At 39.1% G+C, this 25,438-nt stretch overlaps 2 protein-coding genes across 2 annotated transcripts in view; both read left to right on the forward strand.

Annotated features, from left to right (window-relative positions):
* Positions 1–25,438, forward strand: part of LOC120413260 (B9 domain-containing protein 2-like) — a 229,896-nt gene that overhangs the window by 28,872 nt on the left and 175,586 nt on the right. The window lies entirely within an intron of this gene.
* On the forward strand, positions 5,251–6,275 carry LOC120413203 (protein MIX23). The gene is made up of 3 exons (XM_039573919.2): positions 5,251–5,431; positions 5,596–5,868; positions 5,930–6,275. The coding sequence occupies exons 1-3, from the start codon at positions 5,390–5,392 to the stop codon at positions 6,035–6,037; spliced, it is 423 nt and encodes a 140-aa protein (XP_039429853.1). The 5' UTR covers positions 5,251–5,389; the 3' UTR covers positions 6,038–6,275.

Consider the following 25,438-nt stretch of genomic DNA (forward strand, 5'->3'; position numbering starts at 1 on the left):
ATGACCAGTGAACTTAACTTTTCCAAAAGTTTGAAAAAATATTTATACAAGTCGTTTTTATCTACATTTTACGTCAAAAATCAATCCGGCCCGCGGGCCGGACCAATTTTTCACTTAAAACTTACATAAAAACTACCCGTAGTAGTAGTTTATGCAACAAGTTCCAAAAAGTGGATTTTTTCAGCACGAGTCGTACATTTATCCAACGAGGTTCACCGAGTTGGATAAATACGAAGAGTGCTGAAATAATCTAGTTTTGCAACGAGTTCCATACAACATTTTTTGCAATTCCAAAAAACACACATTGATAGAAATTTTAAGTCAAATTTTCATGTATTTTGTCAATAAATGTTCAGATCAAAAAAATGTTGAAAAGTGTTACTTTTCAAAACAAGTGCTAAAAAGTTCAACTTTTCAGCACCCATTTGAGTGCTGAAAAGTAGAACTTTTCAGCATTTATTTTGAAAAGTGTTGCTATTTGATTCTGTTGTTTTTGGTACAGAAAAGTAGGCTATTTCGTCGTTCAAGAATGACAGGAAAAGTAAGTAGTTTCACGACGGAATTGCAAAAACATATTTTTTCAAACTTTTATCAAAGTTATGTCACTGGTCATCTGAGAACCGATTCCATCAATGAAACCATGAAAAATATAACAATTGTAATTTTGACGATCAAAAATGTGAAAATTCAGCCGAAAAGGTTGGGCAGGCCTGCCTTAATGTACTATTAATATCAAGTTTATTTATCATTTGCCTAATCTTTTTCGATTTTATTGCGAATTTATTTATTTGAGTCCCGCCCGTGTGAATCAATCGGACCGCGCACTGGACTAACAATCCAGAGGTTTCCGGTTCGAATCCCGCGGCGGACGCTCTAAAAATTCTAAGGCGGCGAATTCCTTGTAGTTAAAAGGAAGACACTAGTGGTTGGTACTAGCAATGGTGACCGACAGCTATAAAGTCAACTTCGTTCGTTTTCGTTATTTATTTGAATTATTCTTTATCTGTCCAATAAATTATCATTACTATAATCTAAGCTTGTTTTTTTTTATCTCTATTTATTAACTATTGTCTAATTTTACAGCTTCTGTATCCAGCTTCTCATTTTTATTCTTTAAAATACAATCATCATTCTCTTACTATTGATTCTTGATTTTTTTATAAAATATATTCTCTTTTACTGTCTATTGTTTTCAATCTTCACCCTTTTTTCAAACAAGTTAGGTTTGAGCCCTTACTCAATTTATGGAATGGTTTAAAGATTATCACAAACATTAATATTGTACTTTTAGTAAACTTTTATAACATGCTTAGAACCAAAAATTGTAACAAAACAAACAGAAAAAGCAACAGATAAACATGGCTCAACACTAGGAAAGATTTCAGGAGAAAACGATACACAGTAAAATAACAACTAGTTTTTGAATTCAAACTAAAAATATTACAGTTTTTGCTTTAATAAAAGATGGTTAGGCGCTTATACTTACATCAAACCCTACGTAATGTACCACCCTCGGCCGAGTTAAAATGCGTAACCGGAAAAGAAGGTGTGCATGCCTGGCACGAATACTCAAAGCGTGTTCTAGCGTGTTGCTCGTACTGACTCAGAGCAAGGGTGAAGTGTAGGTGTAAGGGCGTGTTCGTCGGGAACCTAGTGCATAAGATAGGTCAAGGCCCATTCTTACACTGCAAATTGCGAATTGCGAATCTTTCTTTTTTTTCAATTTCTATATGTACTTCTGGCTGCAATTATTTCAAAGTTATATTGATGTTAAAATTTCTGATTTTTTTTTCATGCAAAGATAATTTTTTTAATGCGAAAATTAATATTAAGGACTAATTTTTTAATTAGTTTAGAGCAAAATGTTTAAAATGTTATCACTTTGGGAGCGCTCTTTCATTACGAAATGCAAAATGGGGGGTTTAGAATTTTGAGAAAAATCACAATTCCATTCTTTTAATCATAAGGATTTCTTAAAAATCTTACCTGAGAGAAAGTTTGAAATTCATTTTATTTCAAAGTAATTTCTTAGGTAAATGTTTCTGTGATATTTATTTTTGTGAGTTTTATAGGAGCGGCCGAGGCTGACTGGTTACGGTGTTCGCTTTGTAAGCGAATGGTCCTGGGTTCGATTCCCATCTGCTCCCAACGAGAAAGTATAGGAAACATAAATCTTGAAACTCTGAACATGAACGAAAAATCAAAGTCGCTCGAGTCGGGCTTCGATCCCCCGTCCTTTGGATTGGTAAGCAAAAATGCTAACCTCTAGGCCCTCGCGACTTGGTGAGCTAAGATTGGAATTAGGAATACTGTTACTATCAACTATATACGGGCTGGATCCTTGTCCATTTGACAAGGATTCGAAACGAAACGAAAACGAAACTATTGGCACTACGCCCCCCGGGGCATGGCCTTCCTCTAACGTGGGATTTCTGCTCCAGCGCCTCTGACGAGACAGGAGAAACCGGGACCGACGTTTTACTTCACCATCCGATAGAAGCTCAGTGGATAAGGCGGGAATCGAACCCGCGTCTCATAGCATCATCGGGATCGGCAGCCGAAGGATTCGGAAGTTCTAAATAACGTTTGAATCCGATTGATGCAAACGTTCTTCAGAGCGGGGCTTGTTGATAAAGCTGAAGTACCTCGCGCTCGGCTAGCCAGCGTAGAAATGGGTCACCGATGCTCGGCAGAGCTAACACCTTCCAAATGCCTATGCGAGTTATTTGCATGTATAGAATGTAGATCTAAAAATACATGGAAACAACTCAATTTGTAAGAAGCGACCGCGTGGTCCCGTTTGGTTGGTTGCACACACACACACACACACACACACACACACACACACACACACACACACACACACACACACACACACAGTCCTATTTTTGTGAGTTTTATATTTTTTCAAACATGAGTTCCAGTGTTTAATATTTTAACAAACTATCAGCTCTCAGCAACTACAATTATCACGCCTGATATTCATGCCCCAAATACAATTGCTCTTCTCTCCGTATTGATACTCTCTGCGCCGAACAAAGCCTAACAAGTTTTTGTGTTTACACACTCGCGTTTGCCGGTCTCCTTTTCTCTCTCTCATTTCCGCTTTCACGATCATCCCACCGCAACAACGTTCAACCACAACTCCACAACAGTCGTCACCAGGGATGGTATTTTCTCGTTTCCTCGCCGATGGCGAGGGCTTTTAGATATCGTCCCTCTCTCAAATCATCAAATTTTCGGCGTTCTCTCAAAACTGCATCAAGAGAGCGAAGCGAAAACGACGCCGATGAAATAGCGAGCAACGAACAAACCGATGCGTAAGACGGAAAAAAATCTCTCACACAGCCAGTCCCCTCGCTCAAAAAGCAAGAGAAAGAGCAATCGTGAAATTCTCTCGACCGTAAGCCCTGTAGAAATGAATTTATTTGTGTGCGTGAGCTCCAGTGTATGTATACAGCAATTTCGTGTGCGTGTCTCTCCGGTTGGAACGATAGTTCCATCGGAGCCAGCGATAGGGTATTTCTCATCGATGTGATGGGCTTTCGATATTCGCGATAGCAAGCCGACCATCACTCGGCTGCGAAAGAAAAGAGAAATTTCAAGAGACGAGGAACGCATCGAAATATGCATCAATGATAGTGCGATGTTGATGGTTTACCTACCCTGGCCGTCACTAAGCCCACTTTAACGGGACGTCATGCGTAGTCGGCTCCTAATCGCTATCTCGCGTTCTTTCATTGCAGTTTAGTCGAGGAAAAGGGGAGGAATGATAGAGAGAGAATGCCATCGCTGGGAGACACGAGATACAAGAAGAGATCTCACAAGCTACAGTGAAGGTCGCTATACTCTCTGATGTTTTAGGTGCAGAAATAATCAAATGATAGTTTTTTTATCGCTTTGATGAGTTCTTTGAAAAGTTTTATTTTTCTTGTTTCTGTATAATTTCTAAGAGCTTGACCTTTCTTCCCAAATAATATATTCTTGTCTTAATAATATTTTTTGAGTTTTTTATTCTTTTAAATGTAAGCAGTTTTTTTTCTAAATAATAAATAAAAAATCGTACATTGTTTTAAAGTTTATATTAATTTAAAAAAACCATACTTCCGTAATATTTTTGTGTATTTTTCCATTCTATCAAACATGGGCATGCCCTGCAGTTCTTTGAATAGTTAAAAAAAAATCTATTTTATAATGTGTTCCTTTTTCAAAAATAAAGATTTCTTGTTTATTTTCAGTGGTGTTTTCGCAAGGGTTTTCGAATCTTTCAAGTAATTTGTTCTTGTTTCAGTAATATTTTGATGAGTTTTTTCATCCTTTCAAAAATATTTAAAAAATTCAACGAGTTTCATGCAAATCGAAGGGAGGTCGGGGCAACTTTTTCCGATTACGTATATTTAATGTGTGAAATTCATTCCTTTGGGAACCAACAACGAGAGAGGTAAAGGAACAGCATCTAATTCCAGCGTGCCTCTAATGTTGGCAGGTCGGAACTTTGACATTCAATTAAAGCTAATTAAAAACGTTTTCAATTGAACTCGAGTGATAAATAGCTCAATAAGAAGTGAGCAAGCAAGTTTCTATTAAAAGTTTTGCAAGATTAGTTGCTTAAATAGTGAAAATTAGCAAATTGGATGGAGTTAGGAGCGAGAGCTTAACCTGCCAAACATACGAGAATTCCCCCTACTCCTCGATATTACCTCCTGAAAAGAGCTAAAAAGTGCAAAAATGCCTCACGGCAAGAAAAAGAGGATCGGCAGATTTGAAGAAGCTAAAGAATGCCGAAGCGCTACCTGCAAAGCCAGGCAGTTTGCGCAAGGACGCTGAAAATTCGTTTGGAAACCAGTTCGCTACCACTTCCTGTGGACGTGAGAGAGAAGGAAGAATTTGAACGACGGGAAAAGTTGTCACCCATTGTTGTGAAAACATCGTCATCGGATTCAGTGCGAAAGTGGCTGACCGGGTTCATCAAATCTGGTGCTTTACGAGCTTCCATTCGCTTGTGTGCTGATGGAATTATTAGTTTTTCTAGAGGAATGTTTGTATGTTTCGGAAATTTTGAGAAATGTAAAAAATATCAGGCCCTTTACAAAACCCTTTTATAATTAGAAAAAAATAATAAAAAATAACCTCGCAAATACCTTTGTAATTTTTGAGAAGAATCGGGGTGAATTTGGTTCAATGTGCAAGTTCAATCCACTTTTACGGGGGATAGGAAATCAATGACAGCGTCTTGTTGATTTTAGAAATGTTCTGTCAAATCAGGCGTGAGACTGATGTTTAAATCCATGCATGCATTCTTGCACCGGGAAAATATTTGAAAAAGTTGTATTTTTTGTTAGTTATCTGCATAAACTTTAAGTGAAAGTAAACCCGGTAATCCACTAGAATGAGCTACAAGTACGAATGTGGTGACTTCTCACAGTTCCAGGTAGGAATTCGATGTTCCAAGTTTCGTGCGAGACACCCGTGTGCCGGCTGGTGTTGTGTAATCTAACACGAACTTCTAGAAGCAACACCCCAGCTCTTCTCACTACTGATAGCGACTAGTTCAACTCAACCGTATCAAACTACTGACTATCCTTCTTCAAACAGGAGCAACTAAAGCGGATGCGCGATCTCGACGATAAGATCATCTACGCCCTGAACACCTCACTGCCTACGGAGTCCTTCAAGGGCCAGATCGACTCCGAGGCCAAATGTCGGGATCTGAAGGGGAAGCTCGATTCTGGCTATGGCCACCGTCAGGAGGTAATCAAAAATTGTATCCTGGTTTGCGCCGATAACGTGAAACAGCTCAAGGAAAAGCGTGACGAGAATCGGGACGACATCGCGGTGGGAAAACAATTCAAGACTGAGCAGCGAAAGGTACGACGGGTTGAGGATCTTTGTGGGGGATTGAGTACTTATTGCTTTTTTTATTTTCCAGTTGAGACTCTTCCAGGCGGAACTCAGCGTAGAGGATATTATCCGAGAGCGAACGCAGAAAACGTTACGCGAACGTTGCCGTCTATTTGTTAACGTTGATTCGTTATAGAATTGTTGTTGCGTGCAATACACAGAATCACAACGGAAGCATTTATCGAGAAACATTGAGTGAAACTGATGCTTTTTGAAGACCGAAGCAAGACACAAAGTTTTTTTTTGTAGTGAAAGGCGTAGCTCCAGCATCAACAGTTTTATTACGATTGTTAATAGTTTAGATTTTTCTTTCTTTTCGTTCGAAACCAGTAAAAACCTCACGAAATAAATATCTGTAAAGAACTGTGTAAAAATTGCTTTATAATTTCGAATTTACCTTTCGGCAAGCGCGACGGTGTAACTACTTTGTACGACGTTTGTCTCTGAAGGCTAGTACGCGCTTCGGAAGGAACCGGTCAAGAAAAATTTCAAATGGGCAGCAGCGGCAGCTAAAGCAAGCCAGAGAGGATGAAGAAAAGCCCCAAGAAATCATTCCCTCTCTTGTGTTCTGCTGTTCGTAAAGCCATTCCTTGACCACTTTTCTTGGGAGGTGCGTATTGGCCCTAAGAACGTTTGTGTGGGAGGCCGGAAACGGCACTTCCGAAATGCCTTTTTTATTACACTACACTCAGCTTTACGAACAGCAGAACAAAGGAGTGGGAACGATTTCTTGGGGCTTTTCTTCACCCTCTCTGGCTTACTTTCGCTGACGCTGCTGCCCATTTGATTTTTTTTCTTGACCGGTTCCTTCCGAAGTGCGTATACTAGGGGTGACCAAAGTATGGCCCGCGGGCCAAACGTGGCCCGCGAGGTGATATTTTGTGGCCCGCGGACCCATTTTTAATGATCATGTAAAATGGCCCGTTGACCACTTGTAAATTGATTTTTTACTTTTTCAAAATTAAGGTTTATTTCAAACTTTTATATGCTAATCTTTTTAATTTTTTGGTAATAAAACAAACTTATAACTTTATTAATATTTTGATCCCATTTTTAGGATACAAATCATTTGTTCAAAATATTTTATAATTAAAACAATTTCACACGTTTCAATGTGAGTGAAACTAGCAAATATCGTCAAAACTTTCATCAAACATTTTTAGAAATATTTAAAAAAGTTCAAGTTTGACTAAGGTAGAATTCTGTAATAGTTGCAAAAATATAAGTTTTCTTTATCAATTTGCAAGTCATAATGACCCTTTTATGAACTGACCCTCAAACATACATTGCACTTCCTTCGGGATTCGAACTCATTACAGTTAGATAACGAATCTGATTGACTACCAACTGATTCAGGCAGACAAATTGTAAAAATCGGAGGATCAAGTTTGTTGCAAATATTTTACAATAATTTATAAAAAAAATTGGATCGAAAAACAAGAATCAAAAATATATTTCCAAAATACTTTAAAACTTAAAAAAAACGAAATTTAAGTGCAATCAGCTGAAATTAATTAAATATGCATTCCTTTGCATTTAGAATCATTTGCGCATGTTAAGGTTTATGAAAAAAAAAATGAATTTTAGTGAATTTTCGTTGAAATAAATAATTGTTTTTTCGCTAAATTGTTTTTGTTTGTCGAATCTTTTTTTTAAATAAAGATTGAAGTTTAACTATACGGAAGCTTAAAACATTTACATTGTTCAACATGTAATGTCACCATTTTTGAAATGTAAAAACAAAACTTTATGTTTTTTAAACAATGGTACATTCAGCTAAAACTTTTTTTTTCGAATACCTGAAACAATACCAATAGAATTGAGAATACCTATTGTCTTTTGCTCGATTGGTACCTCCGCGTGACAGTTCTCGTGCTTCGATTGGTACTTTTGATTTGAGTTGTCCGTTCTCTAATAAGCTCTAGGTTCTCTAGATAACACGAAAAAGATCTGAAAAGTTCAAAACAAAAACTAGTTCCGATTTTTAAACGCATTTGCCATCGCTTGCAGTAAACTAAGTACCCTTTTGAAAGGGTAAAGCCAGCGAAGTGATTTCAAAGGGTCATAAACGTGTCTTGCGAACCTTCGTGGTGAACGGACACTAGAGCTGCGGTATTTTTTACTACCTAAGCTCAGAGTTATTTCAAAACAAAATTCACAGTCTTTTTAAAGACTACCTGAGTTATTTTCCAAAATTCTAAACAGTCTTTTCAAGACTAACCCCACCTGAAATTTTGTTGTATTTTACAAACGAAGCCATCTTTTAAGAGAACTTTGCTTGCAAAATGCGTCAAAACAAAGGTAAACGCAAATCTTCTGAAGATTTGGTCGTTACGTCGGTGAAGCGTTTGAACGCTAAACCGGCTAACGGAAACAGAAAAAGAAAACAGCCTCTTCTGAGGTCTGATTCTGATTCTGAATGTGAGGTCAATCCTCCAATTCCATTGACAAACAGTTTCGGTGTTTTATCCGAAACTGATGACAAGGAACCTTCTCCTCGTACTGAGCCTTCTGCCGTCGAGAAACGAGTAAAGGCTCCGCCAATTGTAGTGACTTCCGTCTCCGATTTGGCCAGCTTTCGAACGCAACTGAAGAATTGCAAGGAAACTTGCAATTTGAAAGTTTCGTTCCAGCTTGGTCGAAGAGGAGAATGTCGCTTGTTGACGGAATCTTTACAAGATCACCAAACTTTTGTTGGTTATTTGAAAAACCACAAACACAATTTCTACACGTATGAGACCAAGAATGCTCGGCCATTCAAGGCGGTCTTGAAAGGTCTCTCCAACGACTTGTCGGTGGATGAGATCAAAAACGAACTTAAGGTGTTGCTTGGCTTTGCCCCATCCCAAGTAATACCGATGAAGAAAAAATCAAACGGGAATATTTCTCGCTTTGGTTTGACTTCACAATTTTATCTGATTCATTTCAACAGAAATGAAATCAACAATTTGAAACTTTTGGACAAAGTTCAGTTTTTGTTCCATGTACGGGTAAAGTGGGAGCATTTTAAGAAACATGGCGGTAATGGCCAGAATCTGACCCAGTGCCAACGTTGCCAGGCATTTGGTCACGGTACTGATCATTGCGCCATGGTTCCAAAATGCATGGTTTGCGGGGATTCTTCTCACGACAAGGACAATTGTCCCGTGAAAGAAGTCACCCAATTTAAATGTGCAAATTGTGGTGGAAATCACAAATCAAATTTTTGGGATTGCCCCATCAGAAAAAAGGTTTTGGATTCTCGTGCTAAGCATCAGCCGAAATCCAAACCGAAATTTTCTCAAAGTCAGGTTGTACCTGCATCTTTAAATCAAACGTTCGTGCTGTCTCACTCGAACAATTCTAGAAATACCCCTACCGTGGAAAAGTTAGGTAACAACAATGGCATTTCTTACGCTAACGTCGTTTCGGGTTCGGGTTCATCCACGAATTTTAAATCCTCTACCAATCTTTCTGAAATTGGGCAGGTACCTCAAATCTCATTTGAAAATTTTTCTGCTGGCAACGCTTTGGGATCTTCTGATCTCGGCGATGTTACGTTTGAAAAAATGACTTTTTTGCAAAACTCACTGTTTGGTTTGATTCAAACAATGAGTAATGCTACATCCATGATGGAAGCAATCCAGATTGGATTAAAATTTGCGAATGATGTTGTTCTTACCCTGAAGTTTAATCATGGATCTAAGTAATTCCATCAATATTATGAATTTTAATGCTCGCTCTTTAAAAGCGAAAGAAAATGAATTTTTCAACTTTTTACGAGTTCATAACGTGCATGTTGCTGTTATAACCGAAACATTTTTAAAAACTGGCACTTATTTGAAAAGTGATCCAGATTATAAAGTTATAACCAATAACCGAATGAATCGAAATGGCGGTGGAGTTGCAATAGTTATCCACCGTAGTATGACTTATAGCACGTTACGTGACTTTAAGTTAAAAGTTATTGAAAGTTTGGGCATTGAACTTGAAACTTCTTTTGGGAAAATTATGATTGCAGCTGCATATTTGCCATTCCAATGCACTGGGGAAAATAAAAATTATTTCAAAGGGGATTTGAATAAACTTACTCGGCATAGATCTCGATTTTTGATCATCGGTGATTTTAATGCCAAACACCAATCTTGGAATAATTCAAAAGTAAATTCCAATGGTAAAATTCTGTTCAGAGATTGCACTTCTGGTCTTTATTCGGTTTTATACCCGAATGGGCCAACTTGCTTTTCTTCTGTTAGAAATCCATCAACAATTGATTTGGTGTTGACAAATCAAAGTCAGTATTGTGGTCCTTTAGTGACTCATGCTGATTTTGATTCTGATCATCTTCCAGTAACTTTTTCACTTTCTCATGAAGCAGTTACCAGACCCAATAGTTCTGTGTTTAATTACCACAAAGCTAATTGGGACAGGTATCAGCATCATATAGAGAATAATTTGAATCATGATTTTGTTTTAGAAACCAAAGCTGATATTGATTCAGCCTTGGAATCTTTAACTAATGCAATTTTGGATGCTAGGAATATTGCTATTCCTAAAGTCCAAGTCAAATTTGATTCTCCCATTATTGATGACGATCTTCAGCTTCTGATTCGTCTGAAAAATGTTCGCCGAAGACAGTATCAACGTTCTCGTGATCCTGCACTGAAGCGAATTCAAAAAGATTTGCAAAAGGTTATTGACCACAGATTCACTCTCCTGCGAAATGAAAAGTTCGCAAGAGATGTCGAACAAATTAAACCTTATTCCAAACCTTTTTGGAAACTTTCAAAGGTTCTTAAGAAACCTCAAAAACCCATCCCTTCTTTAAAAGATGGTGATAATATTCTATTAACTAATGGGGAAAAAGCTCAAAAACTTGCTCAGCAGTTTGAGAGTGCTCATAATTTCAACTTGAATGTTTTGAGTCCTATTGAAAATCAAATTTCAATAGAATTTCAGAATATTGTTGAACAAGAATTTTCATCAGATGAAGTTTTTAATACGGATCTGAATGAAATAAAATCTATTATCAAAAAATTTAAAAATATGAAAGCCCCTGGTGAGGATGGCATTTTTTACATTTTAATTAAAAAATTACCAGAAGCAACTTTAAGTTGCTTGGTCAAAATTTTCAACAAATGTTTTGATTTGGCATATTTTCCCAGTAGTTGGAAAAATGCCAAAGTAATTCCGATTTTGAAACCGGATAAAAATCCTGCTGAAGCCTCAAGCTATCGGCCCATTAGTTTGCTTTCATCTATTAGTAAATTATTCGAAAGAATAATTCTTAATAGAATGATGACGCACATTAATGAAAATTCAATTTTCGCTGATGAGCAGTTTGGATTTCGCCTTGGGCATTCAACTACTCATCAGTTGTTGAGAGTTTCAAATTTAATTCGAAGCAACAAATCTGAGGGCTATTCTACTGGCGCTGCTCTTCTAGACATAGAAAAAGCATTTGACAGTGTTTGGCATAAAGGTTTGATTGCGAAATTGAAAAGGTTTAATTTTCCGATTTATATCGTGAAAATTATTCAAAATTATTTGACGGATCGTATTCTGCAGGTATGTTATCAGAATAGCAAATCTGATCAACTACCTGTACGTGCTGGCGTCCCTCAAGGAAGCATTTTGGGTCCAATTTTATACAATATTTTTACTTCTGACTTGCCTGATTTGCCCCCAGGATGTCAGAAATCACTTTTTGCTGATGACACAAGCATCTCCGCCAAAGGCAGAAGCCTTCGTGTCATCACAAGAAGATTACAAAAAAGCTTGGATATTTTCAATTCTTATTTGAAAGAATGGAAAATTACTCCAAATGCTGCAAAAACTCAACTTATTATTTTCCCTCACAAACCAAGGGCTGATTTTCTTAAACCAAAAAGTCATCACATTATAAAGATGAATGAGGTAAATTTAAAGTGGGAGGATCAAGTGAAATATCTTGGACTTGGTTTTGACAAAAACCTTACTTACAAGGATCACATTGAAAGTATCCAGGTTAAATGTAACAAATATATTAAATGTTTGTATCCACTTATAAACAGGAATTCTAGACTTTGTCTCAAGAATAAACTGTTAATTTATAAACAAATTTTCAGACCTGCCATGCTTTATGCTGTGCCGATCTGGACAAGCTGTTGCTTAACCAGGAAGAAAAAACTTCAGAGGATTCAGAACAAAATTCTGAAAATGATTCTGAAACTTCCTCCCTGGTTCAGCACCAGTGAACTTCATCAATTAGCCGAAGTTGACACTTAGGATGTTATGTCCAGTAAGATAATTGATGCATTTCGACAAAAATCATTGCAGTCTTCAGCTGCATTGATCCGCTCTTTATATAGTTTATAAGTTAGTTTTAAGGTATCCCTTTTCCCTTTTGTACATGTAGGACCTCCTACATTTGAAATCACTGAATAGCGAAAGCTACAATATTTCATGAATAAATGAAAGTTGCTAGTATTTAAAATTGAGGTGAAAAGTCATCGTTTGTGATTGGACACTCAATAATATTTTAACTGAATGAATGTACATGGAAAAGAAATTTGAATAAATATAAATTAAAAAAAAAAAAAGGGTCATAAATGATGTAATATTCGGAAATATTTTTTTTGTGTGTATTCTTTGATTCACGGAATGGTTGCCCTAATGGTTGCAGGCAATGTACTTTGCAAGTTTCGTAATGTGGAATGGAGAAGTCTGCATTCAGGGGTGATACCACGTGATGCATTGTGCCTTTCAAGGTGCATACGTTCAGGCTGGTTTCATCGGCACACTATGGCCCCTTGCACAAACCACGTGGTAATAAAAAAAAGGTTCGTTGGCGTGTTTGATGCAACTTTTTAAAAGATTTTTTTATCAGACTAATAGTTACAAATGCATTTGAGCACCAACAAAAGTTTCCAAATCTAAATTTTCCAGTTTTCTAGCTTTTTTTGTTCCAAACAAAAATGTTTTTTCAGCTTTGAATAAAAGATAATTACAAAAAAAGTCATATCCAATAACAAAAACATTAAAAATAGTAATGTTAATGCCCTTTTTTTCAACCTCTTGGGGTTTTCAGTTAATATTCCAATTTCAGCATTTAAAATTATCAAATCAAAAGGCAAAGAAAGCCTGAAAATTGTAAAATTTTGGCTTCGTAACATTTTGTTGGTGTTCGAATGTTGACAAAATATTGACCAAATTACCAAATTGCCAAATTTAAATCAACAGGTAAAAAAGAAATTTGCAGTATTTCAAGGCTATTGATTACGATGTCCAATTTTCTCGAGTTATGAACTTCCTGGGAAATGGAAAAATTACTATTCAAATTCACGAAATTCCTGGGATTAATGAAATCGCCATAAAAACTTTTACACTCAAATCCCGTTGTACTGTTGTCAAACGAACGGGGTCACTTTTTAGTTTGACACCCTTCATACACTGAGTTCACACACACTACCAAACGTTTGTTTTGATAGTGTTCGTGAGCGCCGTGTAAAAAGTGACAGATCGTCACTTTTTAGTCTGACTTTGACCAACCAACGGGGTACAAACTAAAAAAGTGTCAAACGAAGTGACCAACCACCGGGAGATGAGTGTATTCAATACATTTGATAACTTGTTAATGCTTTATATCATTGACTCAGGTGATAATCTAGGCTTAAATCTGAATAGGGACAGATTTTACCCGTCCCCGCCAAGAGCAAAATTGAGATTTTTTTTACGTTTTTCTACATTACTCGCAACTGGATCAACCAAATTTGATTACATTAGTGTGTCCCAAAAAGGTGATGTTGTCGAAACCTTCGGGATCACATGATTTCGATAGGTTCTTATCTCAGGAACAATGTTTTCATACATGGAAGATTCCCAAAAATCGTTTAGAATTTGCGATTTTCAATTTACGAAAAAATGGTCTGTTTTCATAAAAAAATATCATATTTTGCTCTGCCTTGAAAAATGCTTTTGTTGTGGACGGCAACACTGCGAGAGTGTACACCAGAAAGCCGAGTCTATTCGTGCACTCTACGCGCCGCTGGGCTCTCCAGTTGCAGCATAGCTGTCACTGGTTGATGCCGTGACAGCGCATATATGTGATCTGTCATTTTAAAGTGTTGTTATGTTTTGTTGATTCTTCCGTTGTTCGTGAATAAATGTTATTTTAGTTGTACCGGGCGTATTTTATTCGATATTCCGATTGTCCTAAGTCCGGGGACCGGTGTCACCTCGCTCTACGTCCGGATACTAAAGTGGCGACGAAGGTACACGGCCGGTTGTTTCGTGGTTGGAAGTTACGGAAACTAACCAAACATTCCGGCACCTGCGCGTAAAAGAAGACGGACAAGCTCCGAGACCAACAGTGGCGACGAGGATTTTAGCCGGATTTGGCCGGAGAGCAAAATCGTTCGCTCGTCCCGGCACCCGCGCGTTTTGAGGAGGTGAAATCGACCATGGCGGAAAACGGTCTGGAGCGCGATGGCGACATGCAGCGGACTCATCAGCAGCAACAAAATGGTGAGCTTGATGGAGTCCCGGCTCAACAGTCGCAGCGGCAACCAGTTTTCCCGGCCCGGCAGTGGTGCGAAACTCCTCTCCCTTGCCCGTCATCACCCGAGGATGCAGCGGCAGCTCACGTGATGAGCGGAGATTTCGAGCTGCAGGAAATTATGCAGCGGCACAATTTGGCCATGGTGCAGCTGATTCAGCAGCAGAACGACGACTTCTCGCAGATGATGGTGTCTCTGCAGAAGATATTCTTCGATTGGTGCTTGTCGAGTTTGGCGTTGACCGGAAGTTTGGAGACCTTGCCGATGGAATCAACGAGCCGTGACGACTTGGTACCTGAAGAAGGTGGAGAGCTGCGGTACGAGTGTGAGCGACTTCTCGCTCCGCAGCACGTTGGGAAGATCGATCCTAGCTCCCCGGAAGTAGATACGGCACAGCTCGGCATGGAGTGCAGCTGTATGGAGCCGTTTGCAACTGAGAGGGGGAGGCAGGAAGAAGAAGACACGGTGAGCATGCAGCTGGAACGGTCGCAGGTCGAATTTCCTCGACGCCTGGCAGAAACCGCGCGCATCGTCACCGTGATCACCGATGAACCGTGGACTGGGAGTAGCTCGTCGCTCCGAGATGAGTTTTGCGGTCACGCAGCAAGCAGCAATCGTCGACAATCCGTCGGAATGTTCCTTGCTGAGAAGTTGAAGTTCGCCAGCAGAGATGGAGTCGTCTTCGGCCAAGATCCCACGGTGTTTATAAGCCGGGATATGCCGACAATCGTCCTACACCACAAAAGAGCCATTCGGAGAGCGAGAATAAAGAAGCTGTTTTGCTCTCATCGACCTCGTCTGCGCCCAAGAACAAGATGGAAGTTTGTGGCGCCAGTCCGTCGAAGCGTGAACCATTGCTGCGTAGATTGGGTTCACCGTTTCCCGAGCGGGTCAGATCTCCTCGCTGTTCTTCCTGGTCCGGAGAACCCGAGTCGAGTCCGGAAGTTGACCTTCGGAATTTAGAGGGGAGATGTTGTGGACGGCAACACTGCGAGAGTGTACACCAGAAAGCCGAGTCTATTCGTGCACTCTACGCGCCGCTGGGCTCTCCAGTTGCAGCATAGCTGTCACTGGTTGATGCCGTGACAGCGCATATATGTGATCTGTCATTTTAAAGTGTTGTTATGTTTTGTTGATTCTTCCGTTGTTCGTGAATAAATGTAGTCGTTCGTTTGTAGTTCTAGTAAAGAACTTGTTTTATTTCGTTTGTTTCCTGTCCGTGAACGTCTGGTTCTTGTGGTGTGAACCGCGTAAAGACGGGTCGCGGCCGGATCCAACAGCTTTCAAATTTCTTTGCCTTTGTCTTCAATGTATTTCTTATGAGAGAACTGTCACTTCTACCACTCGAATACGGTGTTCCATTTTGAATGAAAAATTGACATGATACCAGAAAAGTGGTGGGATCACACATCATCAGAAGTTAAATTACACATTTTTTCTGACATAAAAGATTCTTTCCAGATGTATTATTATCATGATATTTTTTACTGTGTATATAAACCATTTATTTATATGTTATTTATTTTAAAGGATCAAATTATTATTATTTTTTGTTAGGTAATTCAGAGATTAGCCAACAGGAGCAAATGGCCCATAAGGTAAAAGTTCCCTTAACATTCCAACGCCCAAGGCTCCAAAAAAGTTGGAACGGTAACTTCAACTCGCTGGTTCTCGGGTCTAACTCATCCAATCAAGACAATTCCTTTCTCCAGTGATTTGTTAGGATGTCTAGATGATACTAGAACTTTGCAGAACTCAATTTGATTAAATCTGTTATTTTTGCGATCAAAAACATCGTTCCAACTTTTTTTTCGCTTGTAAAAAAATCGCCAGAAATTCCGCGGAGGCTGTCGTTTTAAAAAGTTGGAACGATGTTTTTGGTCACAGATATTACAGATTTGTTCAAATCAAGTTCTGCAAAATTTTAGGATCATCTAGACATTCGTACTAATCCCTGGAAATAAGAATCATCCCGATGGGATGAGTTATGCCCGAGAACCAGCGAGTTGAAGTTACCGTTCCAACTTTTTTGGGAGGCTTGGGCGTCCGTGTAAGTTGGACATGCGTTGGGCGTTCCAGTGTTAATATAATCACGCAGAAAAATGTTTTGTAGAATCAGCCTGTACGAGGTTTGTTTCAACAAAAATTTTGTTGAATATAATCAACGCCGATTTTGCGTTGAAACAAACCTTGATTTTCTCAATTCCACAAAAATCTTTTGTTGTTTTGAAAAAGTTGCTTTGACGTTTAGCGTTGATTCAACAAAAATCTTGATTTTCAAATCAACAAAATGTTTTGTTGATTCAAATATGCCTTATTTTTCTGCGTGATCAACAACAAACAATGGAGCATTTCCATTCAAGCATTCGCATGGAGAGGGTGATCTTAGCGGGTTGCAAGCTGGATTTCGTCATGTATATGTGATGATAGTCCAGTCCAGGTTGCTTAGAAATTGGTTAAAGGGAATTAAACCCAATTTTACCAGACAAGACAGGCAGCACCATGAAAGCCATCCATTGCCGGCCGCTCCCATCTCCACCATTCACCGGGAAAGGAAAGAGGATGCGGAGCACGGGAAATGTTGATGCTAAACTTACTTAGAGGTAGCGAAACCACAGGCATAAACAAATAAATCAATGAAGGGTGATTAACAACACCAACACGTGAATTTTCATAAGGGGTTTTGTTACTCACACCGAAAAAATGATGATAATATTCGTCAGGGAATGGTGACAGATTTTGTTTCCAAAAAAAAGGTCAATGTTACAATGGAACTGGTGAATTTTCATTAGTTTCTGGTGAATTTTCAGCAGGTTCAAATTTTAAAACATTTTTAGGTAAAATAAATAAAAAAAGAATAAAAATTTAACCAATAAAATTGTCAACCTTCTAAAATTCCACAGGTTTGGATTGCGAGCTCATGGATTTTCGGATAAATTGAAAGATAAATCAAACAACTTTTTATTTTAAACTAATTTCACAACACCGATTATCACTTTCTCACAGCACTAATCACACTGATTTGCCCACTCCGCTGATCGGTGGTCAATTATTAACTTCGGTATGCTAGCTTTATGATGTTCAAAATTCACTCATACAGCTAGATAACCAAAGAGAACTTTGACACCACACACGGCAAATAACGATTCGTGTTTAGCACACGCAGAGGTGACTAACGGCTCTGCCTTCGATCGGCAAATTACGGGGAAATCTGAAATTATAGATGTGATTAGTATTGGGTAGTGCAAAGTAGCAGGAAATGTATCGCTAGAGTGGAGGATGTGTGGTGAAAAATCGCTGCGAAAGGGAACATCGACAAATTAGCTGATAAGTGTTAATTATCGTTATTTGGCTCTGCTCAAAGTGTGTGCGTGTGCGCAAGATAGTTGACGATTGTCGGTTCTTTCCCAATGGTATTGGTTCTTGTTGCTGCGCTGCGTGTAGTGTTATCGAAGGCGTTGTAAACATCACTCTGTAACATTCTAATCAATTTCACATACATGGTCGTGGTATCAGCCGATGATGGCACAAACACTCGCTTTGTTTGTCTTTCGCTAGTTGAAAAGGTGTACGATGTTACGGGATGATTTGGAAAAGTTTAAATTTGATGAGGAAATCGGTCTCCACTTGAGTGGATTGATCGACGAATTTTTTATATCACACTTAGTCCGTCCGATAGGGTGATAAGATTCGAGAGTTGTTCAACTTTTTTCCCAACACACAAACTGTTTGATAAGGTGTCATGTATCGATAAGGTTACGGCATAGCTTGGACAGTGAAAACCTAGAAAAAAGTGAAAAACTAAATGGGCCAATCGCGCCTTGGAGGTCGTTCCGCACGAGCAGATGTTCCGGTCTTTGCGGCTGCCAATGTGCCATTGGGTCAAAATAAAGTTACCCAGTGTTTGAGCATGCCGTGTGATTTTACACGATATTGAGTAACTTTGAGCGAGCGTGTTTGTTTGACAGTTGTCGCCCGCAAGGCTGGTGCTTTGACAGCATTTCATAATCAGAAACAGAAGACATGCACGTGGAAGTTGCAGTTGTGAAATAACACCGAAGTTGTAGTAAATTGTACATTGTGAACTCTGTTTCTTCGATAACTGATGTGGCATCATGCTGTTGTGCATAACTTTGAATGTTCTCTGCAAATATCAACGAAATTTAGCCGGCATCCTCATCGAGGCGCAGTACGAAGCATTATAAATCGCAATCAACCCCGTCGTAACAGAGGCGTCCGTAGGTGTAGTCCTCAATCAACCATCTGTTGATTGACTTTTGGGTCAGCTTTCAACCTTGTTGCTGCCCGTACAACCCATAGGAGCTGGATCAAGTTTCATAATTGATTCTCCCTCCCTTGTTGAGCTGCTGCCGCCGCCGCCGCCACAACAAACCAGTCTTATCAGGTGACGTGCACATAAATCTGCTCGATTGGTTCCCCCTTGGGGGTACCAGGGATTCGTTATACACACGCGGGAGAAACCCGAGTGCGAACAAACCACTTAATCGAGAAAGGCTTCAAAGACGGTGACCGCAACGCGCTGCAGTTCCCTTCAACCTTCGGCAACAAAGTGGCCGTCAATACGCACACCAAGTTCGGCCGCAGCAGCAGCAGCAGCTTCGGTTGACCGGTTGGTAATTCCATTTTCTTCACCCGTCGTGGCCGCGAGGTGTCTGCGCGGCACCACACTTCAGCCTCCAAGGTGGCCCCGCGCACTAATTGTGAGTCACTCGAGACCTGCCAATATCCGAAGGCTGAACCGCGCGGTTGGCCTTCTCTCTTCTGCGCCGGGTAATTTTTCATCGATCAGCTTGAGCAATCCAGCACGGTCTCTATACGGTGTAGAGAGGGAGGTTGCACTTTTTTCACCTCGTTGGAGATCAGCCAGGGGGGGCCCATGCGTTAATTAGTGCGGCCAAGCCGGCGTCGATCGGCCGCTTGCGAAACGGTGACCGCGTAGATTTTCGAGGCTGATACGCGAGTTGTTTAGGTCGATGTCGTTGCACGGCCCGTTGAGCCCGAGCACGTGGCCAATTGATGAGAGAAATTTCGGAAGGTATTTGGCGGTAAGTTTGGAGAATGAATTAAAGATTAATTGTGAGGCAACGTCGAACAAACCACAGCCATCTTTGTCACAATGCCGTTAAACGGCTGTCAAACGCTGACGTTTGCAAATGTCAACTACACGCTGACACAGTACAGCTTAAATTTTGCATAAAATGTAGGCAGTTCACTACTTCACAGATCGACTTTTCAATCCCGTCACCAGACGGGACCGGCTTGCCGGTGATCTCCTCCCCCCGCACCTTAAAAGGCAGCTTCCAGTGTTACAAGTGGTCGGAAACATTGTTGTATAGCTAAACCGGGGCGTGCAGTATGACAAACCGCGCCGGCTGCCTTTGCCATTTATAGGGGCAACAGCATCGTTTAGCAAAAAACAACAAGCTAGCTGTCGATGTGTACGCAAGTACGTGCTATTTCAGCGCCACGACATCTTTGAGCGGTGGGAATTTTAAATGTCGCCGGAGCCGGATTATGTCGCTCGAAAAACGGGTCGTAAAACATAAGTTTTACGGGTTTGGGTTGAGCGTGTATTCGGACTTAGTCTGTTACAAATTTGAATTAGAGTTTTGAAACTGAGATTTTCATACACCCTTTTCAAATGTTAATCCAGCTTTAAGTAGCGCATAACTTCTCACTCTGGATGAAGTAATTAAAACGTGTTTCAATTGGAGGAATTTTCACTTTTTCTTCACAACACTAACTGGTTTTTACCTTCAGGGTTTCGCTGAAAAAAAACAACAGGTTAAGTCCGTCAAGGTAAAATTCTTGCCAGAACTGGTCAAGATGTATGGATCGTAACCATCGCGTCTCTTGTCACGCTTGATCGACCTCCATTGTCTTCCCTCTTCTTCTGTCACACGCGTTGACTTGAACGGACTTGTCCTGCTGACCTGTGGTAACAACAGAGCATTAATTTACAACAATCGACAGGTGTGCTCACTCAATTATTACGGGTGAGATTTCTACCTGGGCCGCTGCTCCCTTAACTTTTTGACTTCTTTCGATTTTTGGGCACTTTCCCACGATCTCGCTCGATACATTGTGGATCGATTTGTACGGGTCAGCGGGCTTCGGCGACCCGGGGGTCGTTGATTGATGGTTATTTTCGGTGATTGGGATTGTCTTTTGGGTGCACCTTTTTTGTTGAGCAGTTTAAAAAAGTTTTCCCACACATCTTGTGAGTTGGACTTGGGAAGGGAGGACAGCTGCCGAGTTTGGAAACTTTGTAATCACGTCAAATTTCCAGTTTAGGACATAACGAAATGACGTGGGTGAAGGCAAATAAATTATCAGTTTGAAGTCATGGTTGGTTTTGGAACCTAGAGGTGGTCATAAATTAGTGTCGAATCTTGGGAAGACATCATTAGTCATGGTGAAGAAATTGCTCAAAATCATTGAAATTGCCAGTGATTTCTGATATTCTAATATTTAAACTAAATCTAACCTAATTAGAGATTTGCAACATATCAGAGCCTGAAACTTAAATTAGTCAATTAGCAAGGTTGTTCTAACCTACGCTAAACAAATTTCGAATAATTTGATCGGTTCCAATTAATTAGAGGGAGCATCTAAATTAAATGTAAAAAATCACATTCATTTTGTGATGATGAATAAGGCATCAAAAAATTTCTCCAAAACACATGGAATAAAACTTTTGAAGTGAAAAAAGGAAATCAATTTTAGGTAATTTTACATACTCTCTACAAGCAATGATCAGATGCTGTACCCATTTCCGGTTCTGCAATAGAAAAAAAAACGAGAAAAATATTCAATATTAGTTCATCAGATCACCTTCAATGTTTGCTGATTCATTATCCCAACCTAACATAGCCCACTCATTTGGTTCAAGCCCATCCAGCCCGGCAAAGTCCCCCTCTCCACCAAACCCGTTGACATTGACGTTAGTCCATAAAATCACTTCTCAGACTCGAACCGATGACCACGCGGTCAAACTTCCTAGAAGATCTCGCCCGCCCACTTTCTGTTTGTCCCCAGCTCTCTGTGTTGTTGACACACCATCCCGCACAAAGTGTTAATGTTATAGATCGCGTCGTCGTGCCGCGTCACAATGGGACACGTCACCTGCATCTCCGGGTTTGGCGACCACGTCATACGACGATCGGAACCAGCAGCTTGCAGGTTTCGTTGAACTCACTTATCGGTCAGCAATTACTATTTTAGCATTTTATGCTGGCACCTCAAAGTTTGACAGATTAGCTTACCTTCTGCGTTGCGCAGCATTGACGCGACCAAGGCGAACGCTGCCAAAAGGTAAGCAACTGTCAAACGCCAGCTCGCCTAATCCCAAAACCTGTGGGAAACCGGTACTTCTAGGGGCGTAAATCCCCACCACGGTTTGCAAAACAAGTTCTTTCAGGTATTCGACCGTGGACGTGGACGATGGTGCACGGAATACTAATCAGCGGTTAAAAGATATGGCCATTTTGGAAGACAGTTTTATGTTGCGCGGACCGCAGAATTTCAATCACTTCTTTTCCAATGAATTGACCGGCCAGCCGGCCGGTGTTCGAGGAATTCTTGACAGGTTCGGGCCGCGCGCACACACACGCAGATGGTATGGAAATTTTCCGCCAGGGCACAAGTTTGCACATGACCGGGGTGCTAATTTGTAGTGCCGCGCAACTGGTTTGACGGCTCATTCTGGTGTTGAGTAAGTGCGCGAGTTCATGAACTCGCCGAGGGGTAACTGCATGAGACAATACACCATTTCTTTGCAAACTTTGCACATCGTGAATAATTATGTTCACGTTTATGACGATTCTGGTTCTGATCGTGAATAATATTCACGGTATTCATCATCCTTTTTTCGCCACCAATTTAAAAGTGTTATTTTTCTCAATAACCATAATTTAGCCTCAGTTTAAGCAGACCACATGTCCAATCAACAAGGCGCAAAAAAACTGCGCCAATTTGGCCTCCATCACGAGACACTGGCCACCGTTCGGTGGCGCCGTCGGGGCCATTAGATAATTGTGCTTCAAGCCAAGACTTCAAGAACGCTGGGGTGGCCTCAGGCTACCCGTGAGTCCACCAGCTGTGGTGGGTCCTTTCACATTAGAGTTTAGCTTAGTACGATCGCTAAGGCTAATTGAAGTCGCTCGCGTTCGAGAATGGATCGAAGAAAAAAAATACTTGAAAAACGAAACACAAACGCGTTGAAACATTTTAATATTCGTTTGGCGTAAAGCAGCCATGAAGTTTTGACAGCCGAAACAAAATGTTGTATTTATGGGTTGGAGCATGTACAAAAAAAAAACGTAAAAGAAACGAAAAGTTCAATAAAATTACGGGCAAGCGAGTTGGTGGAGTTGAGACCCCCTTATGAATTTGTGGTAAGACCACGTGGTTGTCCTTTCCAATTAGGTATGCACGAGAAGGAGTGCTAAGGGGCATGCCCTGCGGCAAGCATGAACTGATCACTTGACTTTGTTGGTGGAATTTAAAGCAGATTGCTTGAAATCTGAAAAAAAAATCTGTTTATTAAGATATTCGAAAAAACTTTTTAGAAACTATGATTCAAAAAAAGTAACAAAGCAATTTAAGAAATAAAAAAAAAAAATGAAAGGAAAAAGCGTTGTCAAATAAATGATTTATTACAGTTGTTTAGAAATGATAAGTAGTAAAACTACAAATTTTATCAAAAATGATTGCATGAAAAAATAATCTTTTTGTGGCGTATTTAATCACAATTTCACCAATATTATCCAAAACTCTTGAAAATAACCCCACAGGTGCTTAAAGCTATAATCAATGCAGTAAGAATTGTTTAAGTTGAATGCACTTTGCGACGAAAATTTAAATTTTTAAGCTATTTTTTTAGTATAGTAATTAAATTCCAACACTTATTTATTTTGTCACTCTTTTGATTATTTGGAATGTTTTTGAATAGATTTGTGAACCGAAAAAAATCATATTCGATGTCTGATTTTTCATCTCTACAGTTTTTTTAAAGGTCCTATAAGCTATTGTGTTTCATGTGTTTAAAGGACCTTTAAAAAAACTCTTTTCTGTGATAAAAAGAAAAAAAAAAGGAAATTCCCAAAAATAAAAATTAGAAAAGGTGGGGAAATCAAACTTCAATGTTCGAAAAATATATTCTAGTTCCAGATTTTTTTTCTTCATTCGTCTTAAGGGGTTACATACATGTAGAAAATTATCAAATTTCATGTTACAGAAAATTTATTGAATCCACTAAAAAGATGATTTTCAATCACTCCTGAAAGTTTCATGAAGATATTACATGATTAAACTGAGTTAGAGACGATTTTAAGCTCAATATTTTGCCGTGCGCAAAGCGGACTGTCCAACTTTCTGAGTGTTCTTCTCGAAACACCGAGTAGATTTACGGGTGCCACGATATCTCGAGATGGGTTAGACCAAATTGGCTGAAATTTTGAGTGAAGACTCCCAAGACATATCCCGTGTGCATGACGAAGCCCGATTTCGAAATTTTGCTTTTTCAAAAAATACAAAAATCAAAAACGTACGATTTTTTATATGAAAAACACAAAAATATTTTTATCTTTTTTTTTAATAAGTTTTTTGAAAATCGGCCTTCGTCATGCACACAAGACTGGTTTAACGAGTCTTCACCGAAATTTTGAGCCGATTTGGTCAAGGCAGTGTTGAGATATCGTGGCACCCGTTTTTTGAAACTGCTAACTTCAAACAGCTGTATCTCGACAATGATACAACCAAATGTCTTCTAATTTGTTTAGATAATAGATGAAAATGGTATATTTTAATGCCCTAAGCAGATTTTAAATAAAATTTAGCGTGTGCTCACACCAACCTCTGACTTTTTTGTCGATTTACATGTATTTAACCCCTTAAGGACTTGACTCCAAAGTTTAGGCTACTTGCTCTATTTTAAACTACTGGAGAGCAATCAGGTTAATTTAAAATCAAGATAAATGTTGAATATTGGCACACATCTTCATAATTTTTATGAGTCGAAAGATTTTGATATATTTTTTGCCAAGTTAATCAAAATGATCTGATCGCATCTTATAAAACCGATTTTATTCATTAAACAAAAAAACAAAATTTCAAATCAAGAAGAAAACGTAATAAAAATGTATTTTTTTAAATTTTTTTTTCAATACGTTGTAACCTTGCCTGTTTTTGTTCAAGGTTAGGCCCCATTGAAAACAATTACGGAAAGCTTTTCAATCGATTTTTTTCAAAATATTGGTCAATTCGAAAATTATAGCATAGTTAAATGTTCATTTTTGACGAAGACCAACACGTCAAAATACCAAAATAGACTGAAATTTCATTTTCAAAAAAGGATTTTTTTTGCAGTAATAAAAAGAGCAAAATTCAAAAGACAAAAAACACTGTAAATTCGTTTATCATAGCAGTCAAACTTTTCAGCTTCATAAAAATTTTATTTTATTTAGGGAATGAAAAAAAATTTACTACGTAATTAAAACTTGATATTTTAATTTATTCATCAAAATTGATGTAGAATATCGAGATGATAAAAAATAAATCGGAAGTGTGGTATAAAATTACTTAGCAACTGTAATGCCTAAAAAATTGTGGATCATTATTTTGAAAAACATAAATCTAACGGAAAAGGTTTAGGATTTGCTTTTGTCATCCTGAATTGCTAAAAAATTAAGATCGTATATCGCTTTCAAGACAAATTAGCTTGACACAAAATTCCACATAAAAATAAAAAAAAATTACATTTTAAAAATTTACACATTTTTTCCAATTATTCTATGCAAACTTCAAAGCTTCACAGTGTCCACTGGACTTTACCTACGTACCGTCAACTGGGGCGAATTCGGACAGCAGTTTAAACCATGTTAGTGCACAATATTTTGATTTTTCTGGTTGGTTTCGGATAGAACAGACTCAAACCAACTAAATGTGTACATCCATTTCCAAATTTAAAACCTTTAAGTGCTCTAAACACTGCTGTCCCA

The sequence above is a fragment of the Culex pipiens genome, chromosome 3 (assembly GCF_016801865.2).
Source record: "Culex pipiens pallens isolate TS chromosome 3, TS_CPP_V2, whole genome shotgun sequence".
Classification (NCBI taxonomy): Eukaryota; Metazoa; Arthropoda; class Insecta; order Diptera; family Culicidae; genus Culex; species Culex pipiens.

Bases quoted from the DNA above. Each gene is read 5' to 3' on its own strand.
- LOC120413203 (XM_039573919.2), top strand. From the start codon at position 5,390: ATGAGCTACAAGTACGAATGTGGTGACTTCTCACAGTTCCAG. The intron at 5,432-5,595 runs GTAGGAATTCGA...TTCTTCAAACAG, and splicing joins GTGACTTCTCACAGTTCCAG to GAGCAACTAAAGCGGATGCG. The intron at 5,869-5,929 runs GTACGACGGGTT...TTTATTTTCCAG, and splicing joins TCAAGACTGAGCAGCGAAAG to TTGAGACTCTTCCAGGCGGA.